The following is a 12574-nucleotide window of genomic DNA, read 5'->3' on the forward strand; positions in this document are numbered from 1 at the left end:
CCGCCGCCTTCCTTCCGCGGGCGGGGAGCGGTCGGGCCCCGCCATGCCGCCCCCTGCCGCCGCGGCGGGCCCGGCCCTGGGGGCTGCTGAGGAGGACCCCCACCCGCCCGCCTCGGGAACAAAGCGTAGGGGGAGATACGGTGAAAGATAAAAACTAACACGTATTTTATTAAATGATTTTTTACAAACAATCGATATAGTAATTCCATGTTTACAAAATAGTAATCAAGCTAGGTAAAGTGCTGCGAAATAGTTTAAATAAAGACATTTTGTAATTTTCCAGTTTCTGGTTACCCGTCGGGGCATTACGGACTGTTACATTGCACTTGGACTACAGTGAGGTTGTTCTGAACGCTTAGATGAACAGCCTGGAAAAGTGCAAAACAAACAGAAAGCAAGTGAAACAAGCACTGTCTTGCATCCTATTTGGGTTAAAATTATTTCCCCTCCTCCTCTGTGTAGAATGATTTTGTTTTCAGGAACAAGACTCATGGTAAATGTCTAGCACATGCACAAGGAGAAGTGCTCTGCATTGGAAAGTGCTTTTATTCTGGACTTAATGCATGTAAGGCCACCAATTCAGTATTGATTACTCAGATGTAATAGCGCACAGGGAAATTTTGTGAGTACGAAGGAGTGAGCTGCATCCCACAGACGCTGCCCTAACACACGTAGCTTTCTCCAGGTGCGGGTACGTGAAGAAGCCACTGAAAGGCCAGGAGGAACGTGAACCACGCGACTGGAGGCAGAGGATGCAGAGCTGCATGCACGTGGGCAGCTCCCGCATTGCACAGATCCCACAAGATCACACTTGGCATTACCTCCTGGTCACCCGCTCACATGTCCGTGCTCTGCAATTCACAGCCTCCACACTGACTGAGCTGGGTTTTGTCTGTAAATTGTCCAAAAGCAGGCCTCCTATGTAACAAAATTACGTTCCAAAGCCATCGCCTGTCACATACTTGCCCTTTTTCCTGCCTTACTTTTTTTTTAATTTTGGAAAATGATGGCAACACTTGGTTGCAAAGACCTTGTGGACAATTGGCAGATGACGTGACAGGAATTTGTATGTAACAGCTATGTCATGGCTGCTGCTAGAATACAGCAAAATGAAAGTTTCTCATATGATTTCCAACTAAAACATGGTGTGGAAGGGATCTCACAAAGGAGAGAAATGTTTTCTTTGTGTTTTGCTTTCCAACTATTGGCAGTGAAATGTATTGTGTCTGAGCAAAGGGTTTCTTACTTGCACTTGCTTAGGAGGGTAGGGGTAACTTTCCACAAAAACTACGCATCTTTCCACTACCTTAGGAGGAATAGTAAGTGGTAGAGAATTACCTCTTTCCACAGTATTTAGGGGCTTGAATAAAAAAAAAATCATGTAATCAACTACCATGAGAACAGACAAAATTCAAGACAGTCAAATAAGTAATTATGTCCCTAAGCTTTAATGATTTGCTTGCTCAAGTTTTGCTTTTACTTTCCATTAAAAAAAAAAAAAAAAAGAGACACATACTTTATTGAAGAAAAATGGATCTGTTTTTCTATGTCGAAACCAGAAAATGGATCATTTACAAAAAGTCTGAGAAACTCCTCCAACTGCTTATCCTTCTTGATCTAATTATTCTAGAAGAGCGCCCCTGTGTTAGGTACTTTTATAACCACAGCATTCTTCATAAAACAACAATAAAGTGCACGCTGTTGCGATGCCACCACTGACAGCTAGTTCGCATGTCTCGTCCACCTGCTTCAGCAAAACTCGCTAAGCGCTGCTGCCTCTCCAGTTCTCCCTGTCCTGGCGCCTGTTGCATCTTCTGGCACCAGTGAGTGCCCTTGTTCGGGAAGCACGCTTGGCCTAGGTACTCTGCAAAGTCCCGTCAGCAACCTGGAAGTTGTACTCTTCTCAATATATAGATTGTCCTATACATGCAGCAGGGAGACAATGTTTTTGATTCGTCTGAGAAACTTAAATGGCCTTTCAACTTATCGATTTCTCAGCAAAAGCCTCTTTTGTTATTGTTTTTCCAAATGAGAAGGACAGACTTAGGGAAGTTGTAAATGAAACTTAACAACTAACAGTGTGAAAGCGACGTGGCCACATTTTTAAAATGATTTCCAGTATCTTGCTTTTAATGTTAAGATGTTACCATTTCAAAAGCTGCATCTTCTGGGATCTACATCCGGCATCTGCTTATTTCAAAATGGATTGGATAATGAAGGCACAGGCTCACTTTTTTACTGGTAAAGGACAGCAAACACGATCAATATGCATTACTGACACAAAAGCACAAGCAACGATAAAGCCAGTGTCAAAAATTATCAGCATCTTTTCTTTAGCTACAATCTGTTTGGCCATCTGCCTACTTTGTCACCTCAGGAAAAAAAGAGTTAAACACAGGTTTACCTACACGTACATGTTGGTGAACATTTTTTCACTCCGTTGCTGTACTTTCTGAGGGTCCTGGATGACAGTATTCACCTCTTAAAATGCCAGCAAATGGAAAATCACTTTAGTAGTAGTAGCAGCTGACATGGTCCCTCGACTCTGCTAACTGTTTACATCACATTAGAAAAACTAGCTTTACTTCTTCCTACTTCTTTGATTACTATTGCTTGGTATTACAGTTTGATTATATTAAAGGTGAACAAAAAAGCCCTATGAAAAATCAAACAAGTAACCTGCTTAAGATCCCATGCCATTCACTGAGCACACATGGGGTTTAAAATGGCAAATAATTTAAACAAGTTCATTTTTATTTTACTAGTTTAGGTGCCGAGAAGATTCCGAGTGACTTCTATAGCGAATGACCGCACTGAATACTTTAAGTGTATTAAGAGATCCAGCTTGCAACACAACTTTTGTTGCAAGTGATGGCAGCTGTTCCGGGAAAAAAAAAAAAAAAAAAAGAAAAGAAAAAGAAAAAGAAAAAAAAAAAACCAGAAGAAAACAAAACAAAACAAACAAACAAAGAAAAACCCACACAGAATCTTGAATTACAGAAGTGGCAGCTAAAGAAGCCCTTCTCTTTGCCTCTAACTCTTTTATCTTCCCTAATCCAAACAATAACTACCCCACCTGCTCCCCAAAAGGCTGTTCAGTTTACATATTAACTTTTAAATATAAAAATGTGTTGGCTGACTTTACACAAGCAATACTGCCAAGGACCAGACTCTATCAAGGAACACAGCAGGTGGTCAGTCAAATAGCGTGCCACGTTACAACTCTACAAGCCTAAAACAGCAAAAAACGTGGAAATGCATCACCATATCCAAAATAATTCAAAGATTTTAAGTGTTAAATCAAGTCCGCTGATGACAGTGTTGCACACAGTTAAACTAGAGTTCTGCTGGTTACCGTGTTCATAAATAGTAGATGCACTATACCTAATAATAACTGCAGGGCTCCATACTTCTCAGTATGACTGACGGAGGCGAGACTTAGTTAATCTCACTGCGATCCTCTGATAACTCATCCTCGCAGTGTGAATCATTAAGATTGCCGGCCAAGGTTGGCAACTGAGAGTAAATAAGTTGCCGATGTTGAAACTTTGGCTAAGGACCCCAAAATGTATGTTTGGCAAAAAGATTAAAAAAAAAAACCTCTTCCCCAAACCTTTTGAACAACTGACCTCCAACACTCATCTGCAACCAAACAGTGGATAGATAATTCATTTCCATGCTATAACATTGAGGTTTAACTACCAGAAACATTAAACTATCAGTATCAGCTGATATTTATCCAGTTAATTCACTCTGCATAAGGGAAATTATTACAACACATCTAAAGTGATAGTTAAAGCTTACAGCTCAGAATTTTCCTTTTTTGCATTTGATTTTGTGTGTGTTTTGTGTTTCATTTCTTCTGTGTCACCAACTGCAATTCCCAGGTTAATGATTTCCAAGCAGATTTGAAAGGAAGCCTGAAGACTTCTTTTTCTCCTGGGATTCTGCTTCTTGGCCTTGTGAAAGTCCCAATTCTTTCTCAATCTGCTCAAGCTCAGACTGGTCAAGCAGTTCAAAATCATCGGCTTCCTCTGTGTCTGTCTCTTCACTCAAACTGGGCACTGCATGCGAAGGAGCTTGCTGTACAGACTGCAACTGGTCTTTGATGGCAGCAGACACTGCAGCTGCGATGACATCGCCAGCAATTCCACTCATTAAATTAAAGGTTTGGTCACTGGTCAAAGGCAAGGAGAGCCCTGCAGTGGATGGTCTCTCTTTACTCTGTCTGGAAGAATGATCCACCTTGAAATATGTTTGTTCTTTTTTTCTCTTTTGCTGGATGGGCATACCAATGCTTGAGTCATCATCATCGTTTGTTCCTGCACCATTTTCTAAGGAAGGGAATTCTGCGAGATCTCTAGCAAAAGCTTCCTCGTGATCACTAGGTCGGTCAAAATCTATTACACAGGATTAACAGAAGGAAACAGCATTAGCAAACAAGAAACGCTTCCCCAAAAAAGCAGCCAAGTGTAAAAATGCAATTAGTAAATTTTCCTTTGAATACATTTACTATTTACATATACTATTCTGTAGTCTTCTGTAATCCTAATGCAGAGGAGCATTATCTTACATTTAAAATAAAATAAAAATCTAGTACTTCAAATCAACTGGTATCAACCTGACTTTGAATTTGGGTTCATAGTGTGTGTGAAAATCATTCCAGTCCCAAAAAAGAGAAGTAACACAAGCATTCAGTTACATTACATTTTCCATTTCAGTGACTCCACATTAAAACTTTCTACCTAAAGTCAATTTGCAATATTTATGTAGAGATTTGGAAAAAGTGTTTGAGAACGACTCTTTTCAATAATATTTGAAGAAAAAAAGTGGTATTTAGCTATATAAAAAACAACCCATGCAAATCTTCAGCACAGCCAGTTCTAAATACACCAATCACCTCAAGTGCTAAAATTTATAATGTGTGAAGTCTTTAAACTCCTTTTCTTCACTATATATAGATATATTACAAATACGCGTATATGACGGTATTACAGACTTTTAATAAGCTTTTAAAAAGTTTAATAAACTTCTAATAACACATTTAAATAAAGATATAAAAACAATGTAAAGACTTAATTCATAAACTTTTGCTTTCACATTCAATGCTTGTACTAAATAGAAGCAAGAAAATGGGAACTCTACAGATTACTGGTATACATGTAGTTTCATGTTTCAAAAGGATAAAAAGCAGAATGTAAACACATAAAAGACTTGATTTTAATGACTGTTTTAATAGTATGTTATTAGAAATGTGGAAAACATATTGATTACAATACACGGCCTGTGGAATATGCCTTAATGAGCATAAGGGAATACTTTGATCTAGTAGACAGTATATGAATGTAAAAATAAAATATAATCAATTTGAACTTACTTTCTATGAAAACAAGCAATATGAGCTTTCATAAGGGCTAAGGAAATGAATCCTAAAAATGTCTGACACATCAATTTCATCATTTTTCCCATTTTCTTTGGGAAAAAATAGGCTGGAAAGGTGAGGAAGAAGGGTTATGCTGTCTGCAGAGTGGCGGCTCAAATGCACAGAGCTTTGACAGGAGATATGACAGTCCTCGGGTGCATCCCATCTGGTCTTGTACTTGTGTGCATGTCCAATTTGCTGAAGGGCTCATAGGGGAGAAGAGTGGATGTTTATTTTTAACTTAACAAGGCCTTTAATAGAGTTTCACACATTATCCTTACAGCCTAATTGGTGAGTGAACTGGGTTGGCGAACTGCTTGGTGTGTGGAAAATTGGCTTGAACACCAGCTCAAAGGGCGGTGATCAGTGCTACAACATCCAACTGGGTGGTGGTGTCTCTCAAAGGTACAGACACCAACACTGTTCAGTGTTTTTATTAATGATGTGATGACTGAATGTAGCGCACTCTCAGCAAGTTCACGGACAGCAAGGAGCCGCTGTGGGGCAGATGCATTTAATATTCTGGAGGTCAGGGCCCACAGAGGGACCTCGACAGGCTGGAGAAATTAATGGGCTGGAAGGGGATGTCATGAAGTCCATCAAAAGCAAAACTGAAATGCTGCATCTTTGATGGAATAACGCATGCAGAACTAGCTGGAAATGAGACAGAAAGTGGCTTTGAAGACATTCCAATTTATCATTCCATGATCGTACGATACTACTTACAGCTTGAAATATTAAAAAAAAAAAAAATTTAAATTATTAACTTGGCATTTATAATGTTGATAAGTATTACCACCCTACTTGCCATTTTCATTGAATATCTTCCTTGAATAGAACTTCAAGACCAGAAAAGAAATAAACCCACACATAAGATTGCACCAAACTACTGCTGTTCTTAATATTTATTTGGGCAACGTACTAACTGAAACTTTGGTCTGTAAAAAGTACGAATTTCAGGATCTAGTCAAGATCAAGACAAGTGCTTGAGAATCTCTTCCTAAGTCTTAGTTTTTGTGTTTCATTCAGGTTCATGGCTGGATGACTTCATCAGCATTCTAGTATCCAGAGCCTAAAAATACTTTCTTTAATTGGCTGTTTAGCAATTCAAAGTATTCACTTCTTCTTCCTCAGCCTTTATTCATATTGTTTACACCGAAAAGCATTGATACGAACTTGTTTGCTTAAGAGGTCTGATGGAAGAGAGAGCTAAGTCTGGCATATATCCAGATGTGTCTGTTTTACTCACCACTAGTTATGTATTTAGATGCTTAGTTCACTACTTCATTATTTTTAAGATGAAGACAACTCTCATAGAAGATGTATCCAAAACAAAATAAGCACTGGAACTAATTCTAAATTCACTGTAGGGAAGAACAAACAAAACCAAAGCCAAACCCCACTTATGTCCTCAAATTCTCTAATAGTTTTCAGATAACTTACACGAGTGCAATTCATTGACGAAATAGATGAAGCCACTACATACCATCAGATGTGTCTGTCTGTGGAGAATACCCCTCGGATAAGTTAAAGGTCCCGTTATCAGTCCACGATACTTCTGATACATCTGTGTCAGACACTGACAGCTCTTTGGCAACAACTGCAGGACTAACCTACATACAAAAAAGTCCCATACATAGCATTCTTATACTCAAAAAATTCACACAACAGGAAGCCAATGCTTAGATAGTGAAAAAGAGGTCTCTTGCATGTCACAGCACTATACGTTGTCTCCTATTTAAGCTTTAATTGTAGAAATGTGAAAATAACAGTATAGAATACTTAGAAGTAAAGCATCCCTCTTCTTAATTGAAGACTGTTTTAAGCTAAAGAAGCCAGAAAATTCAAATTATTCATTGTATAGGACTTAAGTAATATCCTAGTGTAACAAAAGCAGAATAGGTTTGCAAGTACAAACTACGCATAAATATAAAGAAATTGTAAAAAGTTGCATTGAAACAAAAAAAATATCCATAAGGCAATCAATAAATAGCTAAATCAAAAAATCATCGTCCTTTATGAATTTATCCAATAACATCTGCAACAAGTTTTTATCTCCCATGACATTTTATTATTATATTTTTCTTGCATAATACAATAACACCTTCAAAGCAATCACTGTTGAAGTCAGGTTCTACACACGACTGATCTAATGCTTAAAAACTTAAGAAGACTGATATGCTTAAGAACTTATACAAATCCAAATTATTATTTTTTTTAATCAACTGATGCTCCAATTATAAAGGAAAAATCCTTTGCCATATAGTTACTTAGAATATTAAACGAGAAAGGAGGCGTTAAATTATTCTCATATATACCTGGAAAGATATCTGTAGATAAAATAATGATTTACACTATCATTGAATATGATCTGAAAAGTCATGAAAGAAGTATCTGACGAACAATGTAGGTCTTCTATGAAGATTTCCCTTTTATAATTTAATTTGATAAAAATTACCAGCAATATTACTTTTGAAAATGAAACAAAAAAAACAGTGCCTTTTCTATGAAATTCTGGTTTAATCATTCTACAGCCAATATAAACTAAACACATTTTTAGTTTAGTAGGCCAAAGAAACCATTATCTTGAAGGCCAGAAGTCACAAGCGCACCAAATTAATTAGTATAGGTTTAAAGATGGAGACTACAAATCACTTTTAAGACATACTTAGTTCAGGAACAGAGCCTCCTAGAGAGGTTAAAGTCTTCCACAGAAAACTCTCCATTATCTATATAGAGTTTAAAAAGAAGATAGGGCTGACTGAAAAAAGTCACCTTAGGACACAGGGCTGATATGTCTAATTCACTGTCATCTTCTGTGGGTTTTGTTTTTGCTGTTTCTGAAAGACAAAAAAATATTTTTTATCCTACTCGTGACAATGGACTTCCAAGTTCTGCGTGTGTGCTATCACACAGCTTGAGTACAGCAAACTGTCACCTGTTGACATTGTCTGTCATTTATGTAATTATGCTACCAAGGTGAGAAGAAAAGGCTGATCAAAAGGCTAGATATTTATCAAAATATATTATGCAGCAGCCAAAGCAGGAGAGAGAATGTTGCTTTGAAATGCATTCCAACATATTTATTTACCTGTTTTGTACTTCCTTCTGAAGCCTCTGTTGCTCACACTAATAAAACATGCCCTGGCAATATATTTTTCAAATATAAACTTTTAAATAAATATATACCTTTTTAATATATTCTTTTAAACTACGCTGCCAGTACAAGGCATAATTGCAACATACTGTTAAAACATAGTTATTCCAACACATTACTTTTATATGAGAACATACAGTTTTCTGGATAATTATGTTTAGTCTTAATTCACAAAACTTTCCTTTGCACCCAGCTATACTGCTTTTGTAACATTTATATGCAAATATGCATATAAAGCATCTCTGAAATCTGGCAGGATGTTGCTCCTAACAATGAACAGAAAAGTAATTTTCACCTTATCATCTCTCTCTCTCTCTCTCTCTCTCTCTCTCTAAGAACAGTCTCGTGAATATTTTAAACTAAGATAGGCCAGTAGCACTGGAAAGCACAGTGACATTCTTCTTGGTTGCCAGTTTTTACAAGTTGTTGCTTCCTCTCTTGTGCCAGTACAAGGGTCTGTGAACTCAAGAGCAGACCCAAGTGGTGAAGCAAGTTAAGGAGCTTGCCTGGGTTAAATTAAATTGGAGGGTGACAGGCAGGAAAGCATGACTTACCTGGACCATTTTCGCAGAACTGGCTTATGAAATTTATGAAACAATAGTCTGATCTCTCTCTCTGACAGACTCACTTAAAACTAGAATAAGGTGGAATAGTGCATGAAAAAAAAAAAAGACTAATGCATTGATTTATTTTTATTTCTAACAACTACTGTACTATATGCAAGAGATACAAAAAGGCAGATGGTTCCACTCACTGTGTGCAGGAACAGCACACCGTACTGTGAACTGCTATGAGGAATGCCCATTTTAAGATAGGAAATCTACTGATGTGAATCTAACTAAAAAAGGTTAGGCTACCTGAAAATAATCTGTGTACAACTACAATTTGGTTTTAATGATCAAAACTAGCACACACAAAAAGGAAACCACAGACAACCTCATTCACATTTTTCTTAAAACAGCTTTATTACTTAAAATCTAAAACTATCTGATGTTAGAAAGAATTCATGTGAGATACGTGAGATTTTGTTTTAAACCCTTGTCTATCTAAAAACTTTCATTAATTTGTAGTTACTACTCTACTACAATTCTTAAATGTTTACTGAGTATTTGGGGAAGAAAACACCTCTTTTTTTCCTTGTTGCTGTTGGGAACAAAACAATGCAGATTTAGATGCTAGAACAGAATTCAGGCTCTTATTGAAAATTTTGTGATTTACTATTTTTGTATCCTTGAGTGGTTCTCTGTCCTGGATGAGTTTGCCTTATCTAAAGAGAAATAAGCATTTCATACTGTACATTAAGTAGCATTTTCTGAAAATCTACAAGCAGTACAGTTAATCATGTATAAAGAGAACCATCGATCTTGTTTTCTCCCATGAAATCTTTTTTTTTTTTAAACTATACCCAAATGTTTGACATACTGGCATACAGATGTTCTGACTACAGATCATAAAGCTTATAATGGTAGCCAGGTTCAAAGCACAAAACACCTTTACATTTGATGTCAGAAGACAAGCCCAACTGTGTGCAGGGTGAATAAAAAGGTCTTTGCATACAGAAATATATGATTTGGTACTACACTTAGTTACTCACCGGATCTCTCTTTTTTCTTCTGGTTAATGTATTCCACTATTCCAAAATCTAGTTTCATCAGAACAGACTTGATTTTGTTGCACAATTTCTGTCCAAATTCATTGCACTTGAGGAAGGGACATAAAAAGGCACACAATACTGTGATAAAAATAAAGACAGAAAATTTATTGAAATATTGCTTTATAAGAAGTTAATAAATAAAAATTAATGCGTTGTTTAAGATAATTACTAATTTTACATAACACAACTTTGCATAAAAAAGACACGGTGAAATCCCCATATCTGATGAACTGTTAACATCAAAGCCATTTTCTAGGAGCTATTTCTACTCATCACAAAACAATACCATTGCATTCATAGCAAATTACACTTTTCATAAATTGTTCCTTACTGGAACTAAGATCACTGTAATATTTATCATTATCTTGACTTAATCTGACTTTGACATCTCTACCTGAGATACATAGCTATACAACATTATGCCAAAATCAACAAACTGAAAATACTTGTAAGCTGACTTCCAAAGGACAAATAACATGTTAGAACCTACGTGTATGTGTATATATGTGTATACACACACACACACACACATATATATAAATACTACTCCCTATATGTACTAATGACCACATAATGAACAAACCATGTACATAAATCATGAATAAAGAGAGACTCTACTTACACAGGACATAGGAGAGGACAACTCCAGGAATGTAACTTCCCAAGACAGTGAAAAATGTACATATACTGCAGACGAGTAGGCAAAACTGACAAAGACATTAAAATTGGCCATTAATGCTTCAATTTTTATAAATATTTATATCATTTTGCAAAAGAATAATTCTCCAGAATGTTTGATTCTATATGTAATATAGAATGCAGTGGAAAATAATATATATGTATATATTTAATTAAAAAATTCTTTAATGCTTCTTGTAAATAAGCACCAATTGTGCATTTTGGCTCATCAGGATGTACTTTCTTTTCTATTATAAAAATATGCTATTTTTGTTCTCTTGTTACTGTAAAGGTTTAACAAGTTCACAGTTACCACTAAAATTGCTAGAAATTACTTAGCCTTCATTACACAAAAAGAGCTTAGCACTTAATCTGCAGGAAACAAAACAAATCACTAACTGCAATTTTACAAAATGCGTACTTGCTGCATGCTTTCAAAAACCAAGAAACCCTTCCTATGAGTAGTACAGTTGTGTTATTTTCTCTCTCAAATGAGAGTAAGTATCCTTGAGTGGTTCATCCAAGGATACGTTCTCTTGATGGCTGTTGGACACTCCACATCCCCATTAGGACAAGACTGAGCTGAATTTTAAACATAAAACCTGACATTCAACCTCTGCTGTGACTGAGACATAAAGTGTATCTTTCTGAAACGTACAATGCTGAATACAGACCCAATCTGTTCAAAGTTTACAACAATTTTGCACACAGCACCTGTGTCTAATTTGCTCAAAATTAGAAAGTAGTGACACGTCTCAGAGAATGAGGTCAGGAAAAAGAAAGGAAAATGTTGTGAAAGTAAGCTTTTCTAATTCACGATTAGATATATCTTAAAGATACAGTTACTTCGTCATGTTACTACAGGACAAAATTATAGTACAGGGTATACTGACAACACATTTCCTTACCTCAGTACACACCAACTTCTTTTAATCATAACTTTATTATCTAAGCCACATCATCACTTTTTGTGTAATTCATACATCTTTGAAATGTATTTGATCCTGTTGCTTGATCTGCACTTTCACTCTAAACTCCTAAATTTGCATGCACTACTACATAATTCTATTTTGCTAATTCTGAACGGTTGGAATTCATGAAGGATTTTGTACCAAAGTTAATTGTGATCAAAAGAGGGAAAGATAATATTCTTATTTTACATTTTTATATTTGGCAATACGAATATAAAAATTAAATTTACATTTTCCAGTGCTATTGCCATTACATACTGCTACATGATTTACATTTTTCTTTAAAAAAGAAAGCTGTCTCATGTTGGGCTACAACTACATAATCATCTTCTTCCTATTAGGAAAGAATAAGCCTTATTCTTGCTTGCCTCTTCATGAAATGGGGTTCTCCAGCTCAGTCTTTCCAGACTTAGAGAAAAAAAAAAAAAAAAAAAAAAAACACACAAAAAAACTAGAGTTGTATAGAAGAAAAAATTATCAGAATAAAATATGAAGAATTCTCTTCTATCACATAATGCATATAATACAGCTATTTCTGAAAACTACAATTATTTGGAAAAAACACAGGCACGTTTAAGAGCTTTTTGTTTGGTTGGTTTTGTTTTGCAAATTATTATTAAATCATGATGTTTTAAATTGCCTTTCCATAAAAAGGCTGGTGAGGTTCCAGCAGCTAAAAGACAAGGAACTAT

The 12574-nt window shown here is 36.1% G+C and overlaps 1 protein-coding gene across 2 annotated transcripts in view; it reads right to left on the minus strand.

The window, feature by feature from the left end:
* Nucleotides 1-141: 141 nt before the first annotated feature.
* The window catches only part of RETREG1 (reticulophagy regulator 1), a 30507-nt gene continuing 18074 nt past the window's right edge, over nt 142-12574 (minus strand). For both annotated transcript variants that reach the window (XM_084282273.1, XM_084282272.1), the window contains 5 exons: nt 10856-10940; nt 10174-10311; nt 8198-8262; nt 6909-7035; nt 142-4400 (listed from right to left, as the gene is read on the minus strand). In XM_084282273.1, the coding sequence (XP_084138399.1) occupies nt 3889-4400; nt 6909-7035; nt 8198-8262; nt 10174-10311; nt 10856-10940 (927 nt within the window). In that variant the 3' untranslated portion in view covers nt 142-3888. The remainder of the gene's footprint in view (nt 4401-6908; nt 7036-8197; nt 8263-10173; nt 10312-10855; nt 10941-12574) is intronic.

The sequence above is a fragment of the Netta rufina genome (genome assembly GCF_964035555.1).
Source record: "Netta rufina genome assembly, chromosome: 2".
NCBI classification, from domain to species: Eukaryota; Metazoa; Chordata; class Aves; order Anseriformes; family Anatidae; genus Netta; species Netta rufina.